At 36.9% G+C, this 26,492-nt stretch overlaps 1 protein-coding gene across 1 annotated transcript in view; it reads right to left on the reverse strand.

The window, feature by feature from the left end:
• TAB2 (TGF-beta activated kinase 1 (MAP3K7) binding protein 2) overlaps positions 1-26,492 on the reverse strand; it is a 60,514-nt gene that overhangs the window by 16,226 nt on the left and 17,796 nt on the right. Inside the window, exon 2 of the mRNA XM_058801308.1 lies at positions 3,508-3,697. Within this exon, the coding sequence (XP_058657291.1) occupies positions 3,508-3,609 (102 nt within the window). The 5' untranslated portion in view covers positions 3,610-3,697. The remainder of the gene's footprint in view (positions 1-3,507; positions 3,698-26,492) is intronic.

A 26,492-nucleotide genomic window follows, 5' to 3' on the forward strand; every position in this document is an offset into this window, starting at 1 on the left:
ATGAAGTGAATTAAAATTATTAACAGAAAGGCCAAAAATACCAAACCAAAAAGGAACAGGCCAAGCTTGCAAGGCCCTTACATTCAGCTTGAATGCATTTCTTTGGACAATTTTTTTTTCTTTTTTAAGACCGCATCCAATCAATTCCAAAATTTCAGTGACGTCAATGAGAAAATTGGAGAACTCAAAGGGGAAACGGGGGCACATGGAACCCCTGGCATCTTCTGGCTGGCAGAGGCAGAGTTTCAACCGCTTCTAGCTCTTTACAGATCAGAGAACCGGTTGATGGCAGAACTGAGCATATTCCAGCAAAACAATACCCCTCATCTTATCTCTGCCCATGTCCCATTTGAGTTTAAAATGTTGGCACCCTGAAAGAGAAAGAAAAAAAAAAGAAAGAATAAGAATGTTGGAGGGAAATGAGGAAGCAAGGAGAGGACGTAGACTTGAGGAGCAGGTACAGAATGCTCCGGACACAAAAAACAGAATAACAAGGAACAATGTCCACTGACTGTGGGCACTGCAGTGACTCCTTTAAATGAGAAGAATGGGAGATCTGAATGCAGGAGGCTTGTTGGGAAGAACAGAGGGATACAAAACTTCTTAGGAATATTTAGTGCTGTCAGCCCAAGACCTTTTACTACCTAGATTAAGCTGGTTTAGGTTTCTTCCTATTAGCTCTTTGGTGGTCCTCTGCTGTTAGCATGCTATATATCGTTTAGGTATTTCAATAAAGGGCTATTTACCTTGAGGTATTTGCATATTCTCTTTATCCCTAATTTTTTCATTATAAACATATAATGCTATAAATCTTCCTTTAGAAACAAGCTGTGTTTGTTTACAAGGAATTCATGAAGGATGACTGAAGTATCTGTACATTTTTTCTCCACAATTCACAGTTATCCAAAGAAATTTTCCTTGTAATAAAAGCCTCATCAATAATATTATAAACTGCATAATTGCTTATATTCTTTCAGATTCTCACTTGGGGTATGACTCCTAGCTTAAAAAGAATTTCACCCTGACATACGATGGCTGCACATAAGGTACTGTGGGGACAAGGCACTTTGTATACCAAATGTCCTCAAGTACTTGTCTTTGATCTGAAATACACTTATTGCCTTTCTTGGAAATTCCTTCCACTATGTTCAGCTACAAGGTGACAGAACTCAGGATTCAGATACTGTTCCAGCAGCATTGAAACATGCGCACCAGAACTCTCAAATTCTGCTTTTCAATCTTTCCCATCAGTCCAAATACAAAATTTGTTGGTTTGAAGAGGTCACGTTAGGCAGCTTTTATAACAACCCCAAACAAATCAAAACACAACAAACAAACAAGACCCCAAGCCAGAGAGTAGCAAAGCTAGAAGGTGACTCAGAGAAACCAGAGCTCATGAAATTTCAAAAAAACACCAACATGACAGGATTTTCTTGGTGAGTCTTAGTTCACAAAAAAGGCAGCTTTCCAGTGTGACAAATTAGTTTAACAATACTGCACACACAGAACATTAATTACTTTAGACTGTTTTTGAAAGATTCTCTTATGAAAGCTGACTTAGAACACTTCCTCAAAATCTAAACCCATCCCCATAAATCTGTCATATGGGATACACAGTATCTTTTCTTCACAGTTATAAAACTCTTTTCATTTAAAGAGATCCACTGTATTCAATGTTACGAAGACCGCTGACTCTATTAAAGACAAGCATTAGTTTTTAAATTTATCAAGAATTACATTCAAAAGATGATTACTGATGCATTCACTCCATCAAGTCTACAGACCTTGCTGAACAAGCAGCTCTCGTGTTCGAAGAACAAAACTGTACTTGTAGTATAGAGTCCTACAGGGCACTAACAAAAATAGCAGTGTACAATCCTGAGAACAAGTACAGGCAATTTATACTCTGGTTCAGTTTCCATTTCAGCTAAATAATGAAAAAGAAAGAACTGGAGAAAGCTTGAAACTTCATGAGCCCCAAGCAGAATTTTGCCACCTTGCAAATCAAAGCCAATTTTGTTGATGAAATGCACTTTTTACAACTTCTTATTCTAGAAGGACCGGAGAGTCGTGATAAAGTCTTGGCAATATGAATGTTAAATTGTCACAGACACTTTTCCCAGCAGTACGAACACTTTATTTGAATGCATTATGTGTGTGAGTACATATACATATGTAAGTATAGAAAAATATGTATTTCATACATAAAAATACATATAAATAGCAAGACAAAAAATTAGGATATAAAGAATGTTGAATCATAACCACAGTTGTCCTAGCCACACTCCAAAGAAGTTAGCTTCTGGGAAGCCATAACATCTTTTTTCCTATCAGTGTATACTGATAATCAGTATGACTACTTGGATAATTCTCTCATTAACCAGAGTAAATCAAATGTTGAGTATCTTAGAATAAAAAAGAAAATCAGCTATTATGGATGCTTTGAATTGATGGAAAATGCAAAGCAAACACGTCTAAGCAACACAGTTAAATAAGTCAAATCTACCAACATAAGTTAACTCCAGGCATTTAGGTGTCCCTGTTGGGCTTTGAAGGGACATTAATTTATCTTCTGAAGTAGCTAACATGATACAGAACAAGAAGCTGAAACAAAATATGGTATGTGCTCTGATAGTAGCAGCATTAAAAACAGATAGCTGCATGTAGAAGTTGAGAATATGCAGCTTTAGCACTAACTACACAACTGGTCAAAAATGATTTTTTACTATCAAGCCCAACAAAAATCCAATAATTAATTACATAAACTCCAAACGTACAGCAAAAAAATGAAGCCCATCTGGCAGCCAAAGCCCTGGGCAGATGCACACCAGTGCCTCACCCCTGCCTCTGGTCTAACACTGTGGAAGGGAGGCTACAAGGACCTCATCCTGCCTGAGAGAGCCCGACTTGGAACACCTGGCTGTGCCCACGCCACACTCCAGGCTTCCTGCTGGAGAGGGCACCTAAGGCCACCAGTGCTGGCTCTGCAGGCCAAGGGAGCTGGGAATGGGAAAGTATTGGTGCCAATCTGCATGCAGGCAAGGGCCCACCTTTAAGACTGATGGAGACCAGGTAGCAAAGTTTCTTCTGGACCTGCTTCAACACTCAAATAAAAATTAAAATAAAATTTTAAAATGCTGCTCATAGTAGCATTGCCTTAAATTGTCCCTGCTGGACTCAAGTTGGCTTTGCATCCCTCCTTTTGCCACAGTTAGTTTTGGCTGTTGAGATGGCCAAAAGTCATGAGCATACTGATTGGTGAGACAACAGTCTCCATGCACACACCAAATATTGATTTACAGCCTGATTTACTCTGGACCACCACTGCATGGAAAAAGAGAGGCCAATTTAACACTTTGCTTGCTGTGCAATATAAAGGAACTGGTTGAGTATATTTGCTTCATTTATAGAGAAAAAGAAAAACATCTGCTTTCAAAGGAGACGCCCATACAGAAAGCTTAAATTAGCAACATTGCTTACTTGTACAGCCATGAACAGAGCACTGACCTGTAACATGCATCTGGACACAACACCTTCAGGTACCTCAGGAAACTTCTGTCGCAGGTCATGTAAAACCTGAATATCAATTTGCTGGCTTCCTTGGGCCATTCGTATCTTGCCTGGTCAGGATTGTTTTTCAACAGGCAGTTTTAGGCCTTAGTAAAGGGAGTACTCATCTCTTCTGTCCCAGCATTTTCTGCAAGAGAAAGGAAAGCCTTGAGACACCAAAAGCAGGCACTTCTGATGTAACAAAAGAACACCCCACAAACTGAAACACACATACAAAATCCTTTTTCAATTATGCAGCCAAAGTCTGTACTTTATGTTGATGTTTTCCAATGTGACATTTCTAAGTAATTGTCCTTCACACATTCATAACCTTGAAAATTGCCCCTTTATAGACACATCTGACAGTCAGTTTCCTTCTATCTTTGTTTTTATACTGATATTATAAAATACATTAAGAATAAAAAAAATACATTCTTTACCAAAGTATTAAAATTATTTGGTTTAAAAACAGTATTTTTAGTTATTTTAAACACAACTGAACACAAAGTAGTCCACACCAAATACTGGAAAATAGTGTTCACTTGACTTTTGAATGTACCTGCATTTTTACCTTTACCATCATTGTTTTTGTTTACTGTCAGGATATTGTGGATAGAAGTTCAATGTCTCTAAGTTTCAGAAATTACTAGCAATTGTCTACTTGGTTTTCACCCAACATACTTCAGAATATTCTGAAATTATTACTAGAAGGAAATAACACTGCAGGCTTCTTCAGCTAATTCTGTTCCTGCTTTGAAGGAAATTATGAAAGCTATGAATAAGACCATTTCACAATCACCAATCAACACATTCATACAAATGATCTGTCCAGACCATATGATACCTACAGGCATTTACCAAGAAGAATTTCTACCAATAAATCTTCAAAGAATGCACCTGTGTGTTAAGCAACAGAATGGTATCTTCTTCATATAAACTAGTATTATAAATAAATATGGTTCATAGAAACCCTGGCATAGTCAGCTCCAATGAACATTTGCCTCTTAAATTAGTAAATCTTATTCAAGCATCTCCATGAATTTTATTCACTTTCTCTGCGGCAGCAGTAGAGCAATTCAACAAGTTACTTAGTCCATATCTCACTAGAAGTACATGTGTGTTACTTCTTCAACAGTTTACAGTGCTGGGCTAATTTAAGCAGTGACAAGACTACTGATCTTGCTCCTTCTTTAAAGAAAAAAGGAAAACACTCTTCAAATGAAACAGCTAAACAACTATATTGTTTATCAAAAACTGTATTGCAATACTTCTCTAATTAAACTTCAAACCCAACGAGACCAGAGCAAATCCACAAAACCAGAAGATTCTATTAACAAGAAAACTGGTTTACCCTAGTTCAGTATCAAATGCCACTTTTCCACCCCTCTTCTACAGAGCAGTTCATTAAACTTCCTGCTAAATTTTTAATTCCCCTCAATCCTCCTAAGATATCTTAATTTTTTTCCAATTTCTCTAGCCTAGAATGGCAAATTCTATGACCTCGATCTCAAGTTCCCTGGACAGTACAAAATTTTTGTATTTACTCTTCATTTAAATTGTACCAACAGAAAAGCACCTTCACAGCTGTCACAGCAAAAATTCTGTTGAAAGAGATTCATCCATGTAGTCTATTCAAAAAAACACAGAGAATAAATAAAAACCCCAGTACTTTTAACAAATGCTCCACATTGTCACCCCAGTGCTTCATTTCAATAAAGTATTTTGTGTTCTAACTCATTTTTCAATGTCTGAAGTCTTAATAAAACACACAATGACCACAGTTCCCATTTATTATTCCAAAGCAGCAAAGTATTGTAACAATTACCTTATACTTCAAAAGTGCTACAGAAAAACTTGTCTGCATCTTCATGAGGTGTGAAATGATTCATGGGTCATCATTCAGTGTTTGCAAAGTTCAATTATTTGTTGGTAGCATGCAGAACTTGGGAGATAGCTTATTTTTATTTTTTCTACAGTACTTTTAAGTTTTGGTGGCTTAGCACCGAGCAGATGCAAGCAGTATCACTACTAAATTTGCTGATAAAGTTTTGCACGTGTGCATCAAATGTCTCAACATAGCAAAATATTTTTACTGTAATATGGGAGGAAGTGAAGCAAAGAGGCTCTGTCCCCACTATTTTACCTCAGAGAAATACACTCCAACACAAAGAGAAAGATTAGTTTCAATTAATTAGTTTCAATTACAATAGGCAACTGATATGGCTTCACTGACAATTTAACATATGAAAAATGTATCATACGAATATGAAGGTCTCATTCCAATCATCACTTCAAGAAGAAAAACCCACTAAAGAGCTCAAAGATATCAAAAGATTATTAATAAACTCAACCTTAAGGAAGGCTGAAGTGAAAGGTCATGAGGTCTTTTGAGGTCTTTCTAGTAAAGACAGATGAGAAGTTTTTATCCCAGTTCCTGATGTTGCAAGAAGCTACAAAAAGGACTCAGGATGCATCTCCAGGGGCAAACTTAAAGGAACTTAAAGTTACTTTGACAGATGGAAGCTTAAGGGACAGACAGACTGACTGTTGTCAGTCATGGAACTCAGGATCATGCAGAATATTGCCAGAAAGTTACATATGCAAGTGGAAAATAAAAGGCATGAATGCAAGAGTGAACAGCCAAGACTGCCAGTAATTAAGACTGTAGAAGAAAAGGGTATCAACAGGAGGCAAAAGAAACTGCTGGCAGCAGCATTTTTGCTTCATTCAGAGACTCTGGCATAAAAATCAAGGCAATACAGCATTACAGAAGTAATCAGAAAAATCTATTCAAGAAATTAATTATTGGAAGAAGGAAAATTCAACACTGGTGACTCAGAGAAATAATTCTTCCCAAAATCATTAATATCAGAGTTTAATTACAAAGGAACACTTCTAAATACTGCAGTACAATATAAAGTTATTCTTGTAGTAATGCCCATTTACTAATAGTTTTACATACTGCTTCTAGCTATAAAAAACCCCTCAAAACAACCCCTTCAATGTGACTTTATAATGTTGAAGAGAGACAGAGATCCCAGTACTCATTTATGCCAGAAATCCAAAGTAACCGGAAGAATTAATTAGCTGTGTTCTTTTTCAAAGAGTATTGGCATGATCCCCAGACAACTTAAAAGGCCTGGCAATTGTATCATGATGGAGCTCCTGTTGAAGCTTTATTCTGTGAAAACTATTGAAACCAAAGTAAACAATGTGTCATCTCCCAAAGACTACTCAGAACCATGAGTATGAGACAAAATACACTGCCTCTTTTGTTTATGAAAATATTCAAAGACAACTTAATGTGAAATATAATTCAGATGCCAAATACTAGGCTGTTAGAGTGCTGAACCAGTGCTAGCTAAATACATAATTTTTCAAGTCTCCTTTCTTCTGACAGAGCACATGTTTAACATACCACAGACAATTCTTCAATACAAACCTTAACTTAGTATATCACATTGACTTTCCACAAAATACTTATAAAGCAAGTGTTTTTCAGAGTAGATTCTGCCAACATGGATCTTATGAAATAATTAAACCTGACAAAATCTAAACAGACTAGAATGTTATCTGCACTTCTCGTTCATTACAAATTTTTTCCTACTGCAACTTCACATGCAGTCCATGTCACAAAAAATATCAAAGATAATTGTGCAGATTTTAACATAACTGCTGTAGTTAATAGTTCCAGTTGGAGTTATGATGCCCTCATTATGACTGAAGTCCCATTTATGGTTAGCTCCCATTTGGGAAACAGCCTTTGTGTGTTCAAGAGAACAGCTTTTGAAAATATGCAGAACACTGCCACAGTGACCAGCATGCCCTTCACCTTCTCCAAACTCAAATAAATGCAGCCTTTATATCTCCCTTGTTAGTTCAGCTACATCTAGTAAGTAAATTCCTCATGTTTTTCTGTGGTTTTAATCTGATCACATCTGATCTGTGCTTTACTCACTTGGTTAAAATGCTGTAATCTATCCAAAAGCTTATTTTAGAAATCAGGCTGTAAATATTTCTTAAGAGAGTGAATGCAGAAACAAGAGACCATTTTCTTGTAGCATTTATGGTGTAGGATACAGACAATGTGCATAAAAGACTGCTGTAATGACAGGAAATCAGATGCAGCAAGTTGCAATGCAAGCCTGGTAGAGGTTGCTAAACCAACAGCAGAAACACACAAGCAATTAAAAAGGTGACGGAAAAAATCCCAAAACCCAACAAAAACCCCAAAATAAACCACCTAATCCCTCTACACTTGCCTAAGGCTCCTTCGTCAGGACTAAGACACACAGCCTGTGTATCTGTGCATTGGGTAATTCCAAAAAGTAAAATGATCTTCACCCCTCCTCAGTCCATGCTTTTTTGAGCCATACCTTCTACCTTCCCCCATATATTTAGCTACATTTTTTTCTGTTATCTTAGCCAAACACCTATCCAGGCAACAAGCCAACAAATATTACGAAACTTCTATGGGCCCTTTTTTCAGCCTGACGTTTCACTCCAATAATTCAACTAAAGACTAACCTTAGTTCACTTTCCATTGAGGGATTCTTTACACTGGATTGCTTCAATGACAAAGTATAGCTGATATTAATATTGCTAGCATTTCTTCCAGCTTTCTTTAAAAAATATAATTTCCTCTCCAGTCTACAAGATGGGCAATCACATTATAAATATATGAATCTCTATCCACAGAAGACCCCTTCTAAGCAGGATCTCCATTCCTTTGACTGTAACAAGGATTGCAAGCTTATTGCCAGTTTGTACCTACTTCTGTGTTAACACTCCCATTAAAATTAGAAGTATGTTTCTGTATTCCTATTGCTTAGAAAAAAAATAAATCATTAGACAATAAATGCCATATTGTTCTCTTGCAACCTTCCTCTCCAATCTCTTACATTCCTATTTCTACACCTATTCTTCCTTTTCTTCCTTACTTATAACTGAACATTCTTGTTAAACATGAGACTAGAAATTTACACTGTATGTGTGCCTAGCAAATGGAGGGGGGAGAAATTAAAGAGTTACCACTGCATGTAAGGCCAACTTTCCTTACAGAAATTGGTTCCAAGCTACATGCAGGACAGCACACTTTTAACTCTGTCAATGACACCTTGCAGGCAGGAAAAAAGAAAAACCCAAGAAAAACAAAACCAAAATTGTCTGGTTCTCTGAGAAACTACAATACAAAAAATTAGAAATTAAACAGCAAGGAACAATTAAATTCTTTCCTCCCCATCTAGCCCTAATAGACTTTTTCTGAAAGCCTACATGGAGCCAAATATCAGGCAGCCTGAACACAAACTTGTTTTCTTAAAATTAAAATTTAGAGTAATTTCGTAAGGGCAAAAATATAGAAACAAGAATATTCTACCCCAGAGTCCCATATTCTTTCTGCAAAAGAGATTAAGAAGTGACAGAACAAAATCTAAAAGCTTACACTAACATCACTAACACTTTAAATGCATATTTTAAAAAAAGTGTGAGAACTGCATGATGGAAACAGGTTTATTAAATATTCCTAGTATAATTTAATTGTTCTAATATATTATCCAGCTTTCCCATGGCCAATTTGAACCATTTCAACAGTTTTTCACCAGTATCTCTGCTTAAAGAATAGTATTATCAAATCCAGATGTTATACTTCACTCATTGCCATCCATCTCTTAAATAAATAAAGAATGAATAAATTTACCCATCACAGTTAGTTTCCCATCTCATCCTCAACTTACTATACAGTGAAACTTCCTTGTAACTGTTTGCCACATTTGTACTCTACACTGTTCTGAATCCAAACAAGAACACAAAGGACATAAACCTGATTTCATTGCATGATCTCAAATTTGAAAAAAACCCCCCAGAATTGCGAATAAGCATCACTAAGAGTTTTCCCCAAGCACATTACTGAATTATATCAAACCAAAAGACTTCTATCAAATAATTAATGATGAGCAAGGTCAGAGGAAAATAGCAAACTCCAGAACAGTTCAAAGAAGTAATCTGTTCTTAGGGAAAATTTATTTTAAATGACCATACCAGGAAGTAATTCCTACCTGGAAGCAATTCCTACCTGGAAACACAACTTGGTATTTTTTCTTCCTCCAAATTCATTACAAAGAGTAATTTCCAGAAATAAAATTTATTTAACACATTTCATGATGTCTTTTAAACTCCTGGCCGGAATAACAATGTACTTTAATGGGTCCCACAGCAAAAGTGCACACATGAAACATTTAAAGAGGTTTAATTTGTCAGGTATTCCTTGGAAACTATGAGCAGTTACACAATTTCTTTTTCAAGGGAAATTAGTTGGGTTGTACGCTTTTATTGTTGACCAAATAAAAAAAAAGGGTTTGGTTTTGTTCGACTGTGAATTTTTAATTCTTGCTAGTTCAGTAATGCTAATGCACACATTAAGGGATCCTACTAATGGATTTTACTTAAGTTTGGTCTGGATTTTTTTTCCCTTTTCCTTAAGAGAATTAATTAAAAACAAAGCCACCTTCCTTTACCGCAGGTCATTCTGTCAATTCTATAAAAGCATAGCTGACCTTTTCACAGCTCAGCAATATGCTGGCAAATCTCATACATAAGAAGCACATTGAAAATGAAGTTTCTCAGATCACAGTAAAAATTTCCTCAGGAATATGGTTTTGTTAGAGAAAAACCTATCACAACAGTTGAGCTTGCCTTAAGCCACCGTTAGGAGTTGGCAGCTTGAAATTTGACCTGTAATCTTTGCACTGGATGTTACCAACAGAAATTCACATCTGAAAGCTTTGACATTTGTAAAAAGGGTTTAATTCATTTTTACTGGAGATGAACTAAAGGTGAGGAAAGCAAAACATCTCTAAGATAGCTGAGAAGGCATTTTCAATTCTTCCTACACTTATTCACCAAGGCACACCCAACCATTTAAGAGCAACACTTCTCATGTGCTCTCCTGTCCACAGTTCTCACAAGACCCCTAAAAGCTCTACATCACTACCCACTAAGTTATACTGGAAATATACGTGAAGATAACAAAATCAGAATTACATTACAAATTCTGAATTACATGTGTATCTTAAATAAAGTACTTGATGAAAATCAGAATTAAAGTCCAAAAATGTTTTAAATCTATCCTTATGAACCATTTCCTTCACCTTAGAAGCAATCATATGTTTTGTATGAGTCTTGTAAAACCCGTTTCATGGCAATTGTAGGATGTCATATGGAAATGAAATACACAAAACTAAAATTGCATTGCATCATCTAGTCAGGATATATTTTAAAATTATATTAATGAACTCCACAGTAACTCTAAATTCTGCCTGTATTATGATTCCAGTCCTAATATTCTTCATGTCAGTTTTACCTAGATAATCAAAGCTCTCTACCTCTAGGAGATTTATTCCCTTTTTTATTATGCAAATGTGTACATTTGCTTCCATTTGTCAGTTTCCCAATGAATGAAGAACCCATTGTTAATTCACAGGAAGGTCAAGTAGCAAGCATTAATTGTCACATCCCCACCTGTGATTGTATCAGGTTTCTTCCACAGACTGACAATATGAGAAAGCTGTTAAGTATTTTATTTTCTTTCTGCATACTTAATTTATATGTTGCTGCAGTGTAAAGTTTTCATAAAAATTAATCCTCTATGACCTCTCTGGAGTCAAAAGCAGGTGTAGCTATTTTGAAGAGTATGCACTATTTCCAGCGCAACTGTTCTAAGAGCTGAAGGAAGAGAAAATAACTTATGACAATAAAAATGCCAATCAGAGAAAGAGGTAGGAAAAACTCTTTAAGAGGCAGCCCTCATTAAAAAATCTCAGAAAAGTAACTGAAAACAGTGACAGTCTACAAAGAAACATGATTAAACATTTTTTTCTTTAATTCACTTGACTATATCTCCTTTAAAATCTGCTTTTGATTTATGACTGACAAAAAGATACAAGGACTTCCTAAAATGAAGCAATGATTTTGAACAAGCAGTTGAAACCTAACGAGATGCTATAATCTCTCACAGATTCTCTGATCACAAGTGCACTAATGTAAGAACATAAATATCCTGCTGAGTCAAAAAAGGGTCATTTTAGCTCAGGGTTGTTTGCAAGAGTGGCAACAAAAAGCAATATTCAGGAAGAACATGTAAGCCTAAGCCTTTTTTTAACACATTCCTCTCATTCTCTCCGTATGTACATGTACAAATGTGTGACTGAGGAAACTTGAGAGCAGTGCCCTGCCTATTCTCTCCATAGACCTGCTGATGATGTATTAATCAAATTCCTTTTCTTAACCTACTGAAATTATCTCCTTCTCCAATACATTATGGCAAAGAATTCCAGAAGTTTAGTACTCTGTGCATTTTGAAATAACAATTCAAAATCAACTAAAAGATCTTCCTTAGACTTTTTTCAAACCTCTTGTCCTACAGGTCCTGAATGAGTGGTACACAGTTCCAAGCTGCAGGATTTTGTAATGGTTCTGCACTCACCACCTGCATTAATTTTCAAGCTTCACTCATAAATCCTCCTACAATCTTCACCTCTCCAAACTGGTAAGTCTGTCATCTAAATGCCTCCTTGGAAGGCAAGAGCTGTTGCCATGATTAAAAATAAAATAACATCCTCTCAGTACCTTCTCTAACACTAACATATGCTCCCTGAAATACAGGGACTGTAGCCCTTGGTTCTCAGGGGGAGGGCTTACCAGGGCTCCACTCAGGAATGACACCATTTCTCATGTCCTCAGTATCTTTCTGATGATGCCCAATAGCTCTGCTGGCTTTTCCACCTGCTCCTGAACATGTTATGAATGTAGTACCTATACCAGTTCAGATCAAAATCTTCCTTGAACAAACTGCCCCCAAAAAGCTGTAGATGTTCAGGGAGCTCACCAGTAACCCACTGCCAACAGCAGCAATAAAATGTGTATGAATGACAAGTTGAGTAGCTTCAGGAACCTCTATAATAGCTGACTCTGGGCCAAAGGGGACTATCCTGCAGCGTAAGGACACAGCAGCTCATCTCAAAACCCCTTGGCTCCAAACACCCTGTCAATAGTATGACACCACATTCCAACTGACCTGGATCTGCAGAGCTTGCAGACTTCTGGCTCCACCACTGGAAACCAGTCCAGCATGACTGGCTGCTTCAGAGCTGCCAATCTGAACTCCAGAATCATCAGTCCCATAACAGCTTCTCTGAACCCAGGGAAGATTCAGCTTACACTTGCTAAGCTCATATTTTAAAATCTTCACATAAACGAAATAGACATCTCATGAAACTAGAATCATGACTCCTAGCAACCTACACATTTAGCAGTAGTTTCTGATAGTGATTTCCCAATTTAAAACTAAAACAAGACAGCACACACACCAGATACCAAACCTTTCAGTGAGAGATGTACAATTACTAGTGAAGAGCCATCATGGGATATCAGTGTATAGAAGTGGGCACATAGGAAGGACATGATGCTTTTTATTCTTTGAAGATCACATGATCAGGAATATCTCTGGTTTTCCCAATGTAAAGCTCTATTACATTATATATATTTTTAAATCATACATAAACAAATTTTTTTTGGACACAGAAACATGACTTAGAGAAATAAATTTAGATAGAAACAACTTGAAATTGCATTTAACCAAGCATAAAGAGACTCAAATCTGCATTGAAATACTGAAGAATAAAAACATTGGTGGTTTTCATAGTGAAATTCCACATACCTTAACTTTCATTCTAAAGAGAACAGCAAGAAGTGCCATTGCTTCAATTCAGAGCTAAGTAAGAGTGCAGTTAACACTACACCCTTTCAGTGACTCAGAAGACTGTATCAGAGAAACACTGCACACCTAGCTGGCCTGAAACGGCAATAACTCAGATTTATTAATGAAAAAAAAAATCTTCAATTTCATTATTATATTGCCAATTCATCAGAGAGAATGAGAGATGAGAGAATCCAAAAGGCTAAAGAAATGCAATTACATGCATGATATATAATGATTTTGTTCTAATTTATAGTGACCTTTATAGTGACCTACAGTTGTTGCATGTAAAATTACCCTATTGTTTGTCACATTTGCACAACACTGCAAAGTCTGAGAGTGAACTTTGTGCCCTTTTAGTATGTTCCCAATGAAAATATTACCATATTTTATTAATATTCACATGAGAACATAAACATGTTGTGCCATGTTTTAGCAGCTTGCCAGGTAGTTCAAATTCTGATATGTATTTTGGGTTATTCAGTTCACAGCAGGAAGCTCTGGAAAGCCTCTGTATCCAGGCAAATAGCTCAACTTCAGCAGTTCAATACAGAAGCCAACAACGGCATTACAAATCTCAGAGCTTGCATTATGTAACCCAATCTTCCAGTGGTTTTGCTGATGACTAGATTGGTATTTGAAGGACTTATTTCAGTGGTTCATACTGATACTAAAGCAAGTACCTCTAAAAATGCTGAGAAGTTCCATTATCCTACAAGCATAAGCCAGAATCAGAGATGAAGGGATATGACAGCATTTTAGGGAAAACATTCCAGAATCAAATCTCAATGATTGCCCACAGCCACAGTCAAAAACTCCTGAAGATGAGGTAATAATTTTAAACTAGAAGAACATATATTTAGATTGGATATAAGGGAAAAATTATTTGTGTTGAGAGTGGTGAGACACTGGAACAGGTTGTCCAGGGAAGTTGTGGGTTCACCCCTCACTGGCAGTGAACAGGTTAGGTGGAGCTTTGAGCAACATGAACCTCTGAAAGGTGCTCCTGATCTTTCAAGCCCCTTCAGACCTAAAACATTCTGTATCCATGGTGTCCAAACCAAGGACAATTAATTGGATTTTGATGCACTTAAGTAATGCCTTTAGAATTTTTTTTCATACGATTATACGATGTTGCTGAAGTCAGGCTGTATAGCAAATTAAATGCATGCGATTACATTAAGAAAAACATACAGAAATCCCAGCAGCAACAAGGCATGCCGACTGTTGTCTTATTCACATTATATTATGTGTCCTATTTTCTAGCATTTGCATTACATGTTTCCCTAGAGAAAAAAAATGGCTAGTGTATAATATTGGCCTAAAATGCTGTTGATAGCACACCTAGTATATAGAAAGTGAGAAACAAAAAAAGCAAGTCCCAAATAATTTCTAAATTATGGTCAATCTTTCTTATTGCTTTGACTGAAAACATTAATTTATGGAAAAAACTCCTAAGACATTACATTTGCATCTTTCTTTCCTTCTTAGGCACACATAATGTACAGGCTATTTCCTGATCTTACAAGGAAGATTTTCTAAGTATTTGTCTGACTTCATGGAACCCTTCTCTATTCTTTACTTTTTAACTTAAATGTCTATATTCTTAGTTGTGCAAGCCCCATCCATACAAGGACTCATTTTGTCACAACCTGGTCACTGCAGCACAGCCGAGCAAGAGCAGCGCCCACTGTCAGAAGACAAAGAGCTGCAAGTCACATGCCAAGAAAACCTGGTTCTCAAATGTTTGTGTGACCATAAAAAGAAACAAAGCACACATTTCAAGTTCAGGTCTAGCTGCACCTTTGACACTCTCTCCAGTTATTAGAAATTTAAATCAAAACATATATGTTCCTATTTGGAAGATGTTTACATTTGGCAAGTATGGTCTTTTTATTATTTTTCCCATGTTCCCTTTATGTCTCTTGAATGTGACTAAATGAGGTAAGTAGGTAACTGAATTATTGTTTGGACAAGCAGATGGAATTCAAAAGGTGTCAGTACAGCCCCCCCGAGTGACCAATACAAGTGGCCAGAAATTGTCTAAAGGTTGACAGTTCAGTCCACCCTCTTACTGAGGACAAAAGTGTAAGGTTAACTATAAGGATCTAAGGGAACATACAGGATATGAGGCTAACTCTTGCTATAAGCAGGAGCTGGGAAAAAAGAAGTCCAGGTCTGGAAAAATGATTTGGAGGAAATTATCATCTCTGCACTAAGATTTAAATTAACCTTGTTTTCTTAGTAATTCCCAGAATACAGCCAACCATCCAAGAGACTTCTCCATCCTTCATTTAGTCTATTGCTCTAAAGGTTGTTACTAGTGCAGCAAGGGCATCACTACTGGCAATGCTTTTGAGTGCAGCTGTGGTACTGAGCAGAAACCTCCCCAGGCCATGGAGGGAAACATATTTTACTAAGTTTCTAACTCGGCCAATGAGATACAATAACATTTCACGCAGCAAGAGAGGCCTCTAGCTTGAGGAATTCTCATTACCAAATTTTAAAACTGAGCTTCTAACAGTAGGTATATTAGACTAACAACAATAATTTTTAGGAAAGCATTTTAAATTCTCATTTCCTGCTGCAATAAGGCTACTATGAACAATAATATTCTTATTAATATTGCTGCTGGGTCTTTGCTGCCTTGTAGCCATGTTAGGTACTGTTCATCATATTCTACAAATGAAAAGCCAGACCAACATAGTAACTGAATAAAAGGCCTCAAAAAAGCATGACTATACCAAAGTTAAACTAATATCTGTGATACTCTGAATAACATGTAACTAATGCCAGCTCAGTCATATAATGACAGCCAAACTCCAGCAGTAGTACCTTCTTTAAATATATCTTATTTTCCATTAATTATGTTTCCTTTGTCTCTAAAACCAGTGTGTATTGTTCAATAGTTGACATATCTACTACAGAACAGCCTATATTAATGGTGACTTAACTGAGAAAATGTTTTAAATACACATAAAATCACATTACTTGTGTAGAAAAAAAATCATCATGCACTGGGAAGTTAAGAGTAAAAATATTAGTAACATCACAGCTAAGCCTGATGTGATTTCACACATTGCTCAAGTCCCACCTAACATCCTGCAGGAACTCCACAGTACTGCCGGGAAGAGAGCTGCACACTGAATTTAACACACTGGAACACAACCAAAGAGACAATTTCTCTCTTATCATACTCCAGCTCATTCATCATCTTTCTCTTGTCTTGCAGTAGGCAAAACATTACATTTCTGAATTGTATCATCTTCTAAACACTCTTATCAATGCAGTCTCCTTGTTGATCTCATTTTAAAACATAGCAGGAATTCTAACTTGTTGAAATAACAAGAATTTTTCCAGGTCACAGGGTCAAAGTCTCTGATTCCCCTTACGCTAAGCAGGCACTTTAGGAAGAATATTAACATTTTGTAAAAATTTACAGCAAGGGCTCTGTCATCACTTGTATACAATGCACTTGTATACAAAAACCTCCATTCAGCTTGCTGAAGCCACATTCATACAGTATTTCACTATGATTCACTGGCTACTTTGAGAATGCCTGGTTTACACAAAACATCACTCAAAAGAAAAGTGAAAAATTCCTGAGCAGCAAACTGGCTTTAGGGAGATTATCTGCTTAGAGAAAAGCAAAGATACCAAAGATAGCTCAAGCAATAATATTCTGAGCAAGTCTGTAAGCCATCACAAGTTACAAACCGTATGATTTAAGAGCAAAACAACTCCATTGCCTTCCATCTTCAGTGCTCTTTCCCGGACACTACAAACAGTTACCTGTACATCCAAATGTACCTTTGACAGCACACACAAATGTAGTTGGAAGTTTGGTGGTGGAATTTGTAATCCCATTTCCATGAAAGCCACAGCACAAAGCATTTAATGGATCAGCAATCCATAGCTGTGTGCGCAGCACTAGAAGTGGAAGAAACAAGATGGTTTATTTCTTCCTAGCTGTCATGTACAACCATGAGACCACACAACTTCCTCCTAGGAGGCATGTGTTAAAATACACCATTTACAGAAAAACTGGAAGTAGCTTTGGACTGTTCAAGAAAGCATCAAACAACAGAAAACAAAAAATCTATTTCATATACACCAGACATAAGTAAGTATTTGAACAGTTGCTAAGCAGCAGCAGGCTGTGTGCATCACATCAGACTTTAATGTTTGACTGATATGTTAGAGACAGTTTTGCAAAATCATCTATCAAATTTTTTAACTATTTAGCCATATTTCATCCAAAGCACAGTCTGAAACCTTACTAACAAGCACTACAGCAACTCACACAAATATAGATGCTGTCGTGTCACAAATAATGCACATCTGTGCTTTAGTCCTCTGGAGCAAAATAACAGACAACCAAATAACAGAGAAAGCTTTTAGATTTTTGGCAGGGACCTTTTCCCCTATGGATAGAACAGGCTGTCCCCACAAAACTGGTATTTACCAAACGTGGCTCGATGATCAAATTACACTTTCTCTGGTATTCACAAAGTAGTGAATGCATGTGTCACAAAAAGCCACAAGAAATCCACAACGATGAAGAGTAACTTCAAGTCTTCCCTTTACTTTACAGATACTCGTTTCAGAAAGCACTCTCAATTCCATTATCTATATGCAAAAAGCCCCTTATTTTTTATATTCATATTTAAGTAACAAAATTTCACTCACATTAATTCAAATCACTTAAAAATATTCAAGTAACACAAATAATTAGTCCAGGATGGTAATGATACTGATTTGAATGTCTCAAAAGCTGGACCTTTCTTTTCATTAAGACTGCCAAACTAGGAGCATAATTTATGGCAAAATCTATATGCATGGAAAAAGAAAACAATTAGCTGCCAAAGAGTGAATTGTGCTCATTCAGATTAAGGACTCCACAGGTAATACTCATCTCACTTTTCTTCTTTGTTCTTTCTTAATTAAAAAACAAATAAATACTAATGCAAACAGTTGAAGTTTTACCAAAACAAAATATTTAACTACCCTAAGCAAATGATACTTCTAAATATTTAGACAGAGTCTACTGGCTTGAATACAAATGAAAGCTGGCTATTCAGCCAACTAAAAGTTTTCTATCTTTCAACTCTTCAAAGTAATTCCAGAAGTAACACTCTGGCCTACTTTCTTTTGGAAAAAAAGTAGGAAAAAAACCCCCTTTCAATATCTATGTCTGAAATCTCTATGAACCTTTTCAAATCAGGAGTAAAGGCCACTCACAGTTCCAGATGCAAACAGTGAAGCTCCAGAGCTCAGATTATTAGATCTGTCAGGTGCCTCCTGTGGCACAAGGCCCGTGAAGAAGCCACCTCAGTCAGGAAAGCACAGAAACGGCTCCTTTAGCTTCCCTGAAGACCACAAGTCCTCAACCACTATTCTCACCCACTGTGAGGGTACGATTTTCACATGAATCTTCCTATGAGAAGACTGAAACCCAAGTTAACTGTGTGGCAGCAATAGTCAGCCTTGCATGCTCCTTTACTAATGAAGTGCTTGCAGATTTAGGGTGAAACTACATGAGAAAGCTGAACAGACCAAAATCTTCAGTATACCTTGCCTTTCTCACCACTCTGCTCTTAGACGCTGCGATTCTGCCCTCTTTCTTACTCTGGCCATGGTATTTGTCCATCTCTTCTCTGGGACAAACTGAAGAGATCAACCTATTAGAAGGTAATACCTTTCTTTTTTGTTGGATTTCTCTTTGTGTTTCAGCAGCAATGAGCTGCTGTATAAGCTCAAACCATCTTGGATACATTCAACTGTAACACATCCAGCAGACTGGAAGATCCCATCAAGCAGAAAGCCTGAAAATGCCTTCTTCTGAAATCAAAGATTTTACTGCAAAACTGAAAGAAATAATGAACTAGGCTGACACAAATTGCACCTGCTTTCCAAGAACTGTAATTAAGATTCTGAATTACAGACCCTGTAAGTATGGCTAGACCAAAAGCTGAATTGGAGCAGGGAGTTATGGGCCATGTGCTGTTACTTCAACAGCCAGCATTAGATCAGTGCTATGACTGGATCATTTTTATATCCCATTCCTATTAAAATCCTATGAGACTACATATTAAACCAATTCTACACCTGGAACAGGTAAGGAAGAGCAGTGACTGCCTAAAAAAAACAAAAAAGCATTTCTAAGAGACATGTAAAAGTAGATTTTAGGAAGCAGTAATCTCAATTCATGGAGCCCCAAAAAAGCTGTAACTATATAATCTAAGGCTGCTCTGTCTCAAAGCCCTTCCAACAGCATCCCAGCCAAAACAGTATTGATCTAGAATGTTTTCTAAACTTGGGCCTATGATTCTTGAATACTCTGTAATAAAAACCAACTCTACCATCATAGAATCGCTGATAAACTCAGGTTGGAAGGTACTGACAGAGGTCAACAGCTCCAAACACTACTGAAAGCAGGACTTGACTTCAGGTTTAAACCAGGTGCACAAGGCCTTGGACAGTCAAATTCTGAAAAATCCCAAGGATGGAGATTCCACTAGGTTTCTGGAAAATCTCCTCCACTGATTAATCACACTCACTAAGAGCAACTTATTTTCCTTATAAACAAGGAAAATTGTGATTTCCCTTGTTGCAGTCTATTACTTGTCATTTTGTTTGCTACCTGAGAAAGACATTCCTGTCCCATCTTGCCTGTAATTCTGTACATCAGTCCATCTTTAGAACTCTCTTCCCCACATGAAGCATGCTGAGGTTCCTCAGCCTCTCCACTTATGTGGCTAACCATCTTATTTCCCTCAGCTGAAGTTGCTCCCAGCTATCAGCATTTCTTGCAATGGCAGGCTCAAGGCTGTCAGATGCACCCTCGCAAGTGCTGAAGAGAAAGAATAATCACATCCTACAGCATGCTGCCTATGCTATTGCTTATGTGCACTTCAAAAAGCCCTTTTGCTTATCCTTCAACAAGTTGACTTACTGAGAAGTACATATTGAGAAGCCCATTCACAGCTGCTGTTTAAAAGATGCTTTTTCAAAAACAAGGTTAATTAACTTGATGCTTTTACAGTGATTTTGCACCAGCAGTTGTATTACAGATCAAGTAAAGCTAGGTATCTAATAAAAAACAATAACTGGCATAGAAATACTTTTTCTCTACTTTTACATGTATAATACACATATCTCCTACATCTCACTCTTCCACAGAACACAGAGAAAACCATTCAGATTTGACACCTGCCTACATAAGAATTGGGGGAAAACACACAGAGAGAAATTAGAGTTATGGATCTGAATAAGCTAGGAAGAAGAGCAACAGGAAAAATTATGGACCTCAGTGCAATTTGTGACACTGAGTCCAAATTAAATTCATACATCTGTGCCAAGTATTTGTTACTGTTGGGCTCTATGCAAATCCTTAATCAGTAGCTTCTGTGAGTCCCAACACTTTTTTTCCAGACCTTTAGATCCCTCTCCACTAACTAGATGCTTACATACCTCGGTGGAATTTGGTTCCATTTGAGTAAGACTTATTTTTTTTTTAGCCCAGACACATGTCCTCTCTAGACATCACAGAGAACACATTTAAATATTTGAAACTGAAATTTTAAAATGCCAAACTTCTTAATGCCAAAAATCAAAGCCACTGCTAACGTTATTTGCACAGCAGGAAAGTTTTGATGCCAGTACAGAGAGTGGAAAAGCTTTTTCAATATCATATACAAGTTCAGAAAAATTTGTCAAGCTCCAAATCTTCCCATGTCATCACAGCTGGCATATCTTGTTCTGCCTTCCTGAGAAAATGCAGGATGGCCATCTATTGGCTATAAGAACAGTAAGCCTTGCAAATGGAAAAGCATATAAGCATCAAAAAGGGCTACTGTGAGTTGCTACTGGCACCAGTCATTATGAAACTAAGGAAAAAATAAAAATCCAAACCAAAACCAAATGTTTTCAGATGGACTTCTTGATTTTCCCCTCACTGCCCTGAAAAGTGGCTCCTCACCAACAAGGAATGGAAACTGCTACACTTTCCATAAAACAGAAGTTACCACCATGTTGCAAATAAATGGTTAGCTATTTTAAATGAGGCGGTATAGTTAATTCCTTACGTGGAAATAAAAAAGAAGATTAAAAATATTTTAAATGCTCCGGTTTCCTCTTATCCTATTATTACCCTATAATTCCAGAGGGTCTACTCATTAGTCTAAAGACTGTCATAAAATCCCTTTTGATCATTACACAAGAAGTCCTCAGAACAAAAGCTTGAATGTCCTTCTACTTTACCCTAAAAGCTATGTTCAAGCTGTAAAAAATGTCAGTGATCGGTCACTGGAAATGCTGTATCCTCATTTTGACACTGTCAGGGTACTCTTTTGTACATCTTAAAAAAGCAGTTCCCTCAGTGACTGAACCACTGAGGAGCCCTTTCCCCCACTATTATCATGCAGTAGTTTTAATAGCACTGCCCAAGACATCTTTACCCTTTCACTGAGAGGCACAGAGGACAGATACAGCAGTTAAGGTGTGACAGTAACCAACTGAATCACACTGGGACAAATTCTCAAGACATCACAGAAAGAATTCTGACCATACTGTGCTCTTTTATATCAATGAGAGTTAGATACGCTTACAATGCATGACTGATTTTAGGCTTCCAAAGAAGGCACTGAAGTTGTCATAATACAACACAGGTTATAATAAATAAATTAGTAAATCTAGAGCCATTTAACTTCACGATGTTAAAGTATATTCTGAAATATTTTCACTTCTTTCATTGTTTCAGCTATAGTAAAATCAATCCCTTTTTATCAGCAGTGAGTCCTAACAGGGTTGATAGCTCAGTCAAAAGAACCCTAAATGCCACCAACATCACCAACCTGAGAGGCCTTGTATCTTTCAGGAACAAAACAAAACATATTCTAGAACAATAAAAGCTTCTGTTGACACTCCATTTCAGGCATATGAATTTAGAATGAGGAATTATGAAATGCTTCTATGCATGAGTTAATAGTAAAATTAGTATGTGTAGTAGTAGAATAAAACATATCCTACCCACTATAATGTTTCATAGCAAAAACTCATCTAACAATTAATTACTTAAAACTCTACAATATATGTAACTTGCCTTTTAAGAAAAGTATTCCTTGTATCTCAATTCATAAGAGATACAAAAAAAAAGCTCTTCCTGTAACTTAAAATTCCATAAAGAAAATTCCATTACGAACAACACTGGATGTTAGCAATGTATTTCTTATAGATTCAGCAAAGGAAACCACTATTAATTACAGTGAAATGCATTGCCCATACTCCTTTTTCCAACATCAGGGGAAATTCTGCATGAGTTGTCTTTACAGCTTCCCAACTACTGCATAATTTTCTCAAATATCAGTGACTGGAACAATTTCACTCCAGCACAGATCAGTAAGCTTACCCTTATATTAAAATTTCTCTTCGGTGCATAGGAAAGCTACAAATAGTCAGCAAAAAAAACCTGTCTACAAAGAACAGATTTGTGCTTCCTTTCCAAGCCACAAAATGTAGAAGTTTAGGAGCTGCTTCCCCCCCCCCACTTTAATGAAACCTTAAACTTTGCATAATTAGAAAAAGCTCTTTGCAGTTGTTGCCATAGGGACAGTGAACTCCTAAAGGAATACACAAAGCACAAATTTCTACTGTAACATTATCTTTGATTTCTCAATTGATTTGTAATTGCTCGACTTTAACATTATATGATAAATACACAATTACATATATGGGTATTTGTAAATGGAATTGAGTAGAAGGCATTACAAAGACTCACCACCAAATGAAATAAATGAAACTGTTTTACAGCCACACAAGAGCTCAGGTAGCTGCCAACTTAGAGAGTAAAAACCATGAAATACTGCAGCATTTTTTTTAAATCCTAGAAATATACTGTTAGGTACACATGGCTAAAGGAAGCCCACCTTAGCAGAATGATACCTGTATACAAAGAAATGTAATATCAGCTCTTTTATTCTACACTGTATACTATGCATGCCAATATGCAAAAATACAAGATTAAAAGTAAAGCATCACAAAATTCTAACTAACTACTCCGAGTAAGGGAAAATACTTGCCATCCCCCTCACCCATTTATAACATGAGACTGAGAACTGAAGCTGAATTTAAAATTATTTAAAAATCCAATCAGAAATGAAATTAAAAAATTGAATTGTGTGTGTACAGGACACTTGACAAGCAACACGAAAGCCAAAGTTTCAGGACAAAGAATGAAAGCATTTTTATGCTTTCTTTCCCAAGGGGACCCATAGCTACAAAGATTCAGCAAAGACCCACAGCTACATAAGAAAGAATTATTATTCATAGCATATTATCTCCTGAAATCTTAAATCTGTTCTTCAGATCTTTAAGTTTCTTATCACATCTACTAAAACACTGTGAATTTCATTGCTTCTAGGACTTTCTGTTGCTCTCATCTTCAAAAATAAAGGCTGAATGAACTGCAGGAACACCAGTATTTTTGAAGATGGAAGCGACTATCTCAGCATTACATATATTCCAAGCAGACAGCATAAAAAAGCAGAGGATGTCTTCATTTTACAGTTCTTCAATTTTCTAATGATCCATAGTAGTTCAAATCAGTTTATATAAACAGCAACAAATTTTACACAGAACTGTCAAGACAGGTTTTATAGACATATTTTGCCAACATAAATACATCAGAGCAAACCCCACAATTATAATTTTCTCCATTCCACAGTCAAACCATGCTAACAAAAGCTGTATCTATGTGAAGAATATTTTGCCAGCATAGTACAACTGTACCTAGAACACACAGATTAAGCTATAGTTTCATAACACTTTTTCCACTACAGTACCAGCTTAAGCAGTCCTCATTCCTCAGCTGTGCTGGCACAACTGTTTGTGCAGCTGAGCAGTGAGGCCGGTCAGGGAATCAATCGAGGTTAAAAATAATATTTTTCTGATGGTAAATTCCACAATCTGCTCTGCTGCAAAGCCACCTGGCACATTAACTAGTTACACCAGCACAACTGAGGGGCAAGGCAGGAATAAGAAGCTAAGGTCAGGACAGCCCATGCCAGTGCTGACATGGAAAGAAATGCTCATGAAACGACACTCTTGGTCTTTAAATGTTTTGGCATTCCCAGATTAAGTGCATTATCCAACTACCACAGAATAAAAGGGAATACTAACTACTATCTTACAAGTATGTTTTAAAAAAGAAATAATAAGGAGGTTTCCACCTACTTTTGAAGAAATTCAATGCAAGGGTTACAAGAAATTCTCTTCGAAACTCATTTAAAACAGAAGTTTCAAACTGCCTCCCCCCATTCCCTCACCATGACAATTTCCTGTCTGTGGAAGAAGTGTATTTTATCATTTACTGATTCTTTCACTTGTTCACACACCAAACTTGATCTTGGATCTCCATCCTGCAGAAAAAGGGGCAAAATGTAACTGCATTTGTCCTCTTAACAAATCCTAGGCAATGGAAAAGGAGGGGAAAATAAACTGTTAACTATAATTGGAACAACTGTCTACAGCCCCTTTGTATGGAAGAAAATTATCTCTGCTCTGATACAGTAACAAGAATAAAACAATACAACTCACCTCACAATACTGGTTATCCTATTTCTGTAAGGGCTACATCCCAGCTCCTTGGTAAGATTTTAAGCTTCTGTAGCAAAAGGACAGGACTTTCCTTCTGTTAGTGATCCACTGTGCTCTAAGTTTATTCAAAAAGCTGTCTACAAGGCCATGAAAAGGGATGAACTCTTGTTGGCTGTGCTCTTGATATAAGCACTGTCTATACTGGGCAAAGGCTATTGGCATACAAATACTCAGGTTTGCAACTACACGGATAAAGCTTCCTGACAGAAGCTGGTTTAGATCATGTTGGCATGGCATGGAGCCATACTCTACACACACAGGGAGCACAATTTGTGTCTCACACTCAAAAGAAGCATCTCTGGCACACAACCTTCTACTTCCAGCTGGTTACAGCCCAATTTTTGAGGGTATTGTGGTTAATATTGAAAGAAAACAAGCTTTTACTTTTTCTTAAAAGGAAAAAACCACTAATCCTGGAAACATTCTATTATTTTGTTTTATACCTGATGCACACATACATATTTCGCACTTAGGCAAGTCTCTGAACACACATCATAAAAGTCAATAAATTAAATGTATCATTCCAACCATTTAAATTTAAAATGTATCAAGAAGCTATATCCAACTTTTGTAGCTTCTTTCTATGAAATTGCTTCAAAGCATCCATGAGACATTTTTACCACTATTAACTTAAAGAATAAATGTATTTTTTCACCTGTTAACTTCAAATGTTTATCATCAGATTTAATTCAAGATACAGTTCAGAATTTTTGCTAAGAAATACTGTAATTGAAGAATAAGCCATATAGTACTGATTTGGAAGAATTTTTATCACCAAGTACACACTGTACTCTAACCAGTCATGGCTGGGCAGGGTACTTCTTAGAAATGCGTCATGAGGAACAAGCCTTGTTTAGTATTTTGATTCTTTATTTACCTCCCAACAGATACTACAATATGGCAAATCAGTAAAAAAATACATGAAAACCTGCTGACTCTGGACTAATTAAAAAAAAAACAAAACCAAAACAAACCTTAAGCAGAAATGACTCTAGTGTCAAACACAAACACAGGCTTAATTAAGTTTAAGACAGAAGTCTCCTCTCACCTGAATACAACTTAGCACAGGATCAGTCACGTTGGAAGGCACCACAGGGTCATCTGGTCCCATCTCCCTGCTCAGGCAGGATCATCCTAGACCACACAGCACAGGATGGCATCCAGATGGTTTTTGAATGGCACCAGGAATTGAGACTCCACAACCTCTCTGGGAAATTGGTTCCAACGCTCAGTCACCCTCACTGTAAAGTTCTTCTTCATGTTCAGGTGGAACTTCCTCTACATCACTTTCTGCCCTTTGCCTCTTGCTCTATTGCTTATGCCCTCCCAGGAGTTAAGGTTGTGCACTTCCAGATCTATTTTAAAAGCATGCACTTCTTCAGCAATTAAGAAACACAAAAGAATAATAAGCAGTGCATTTGTCTTGCCCAAATGACCCCAAACTACCGACCATCCTGTGGTATAACTACAGGAGCCCATATCACGAAGGCAACACTACACTGAAGTTTTGAGACAGCAGTCTGGCTTCTCATCT

Source organism: Ammospiza caudacuta, chromosome 3 (assembly GCF_027887145.1).
Source record: "Ammospiza caudacuta isolate bAmmCau1 chromosome 3, bAmmCau1.pri, whole genome shotgun sequence".
Taxonomy (NCBI): domain Eukaryota; kingdom Metazoa; phylum Chordata; class Aves; order Passeriformes; family Passerellidae; genus Ammospiza; species Ammospiza caudacuta.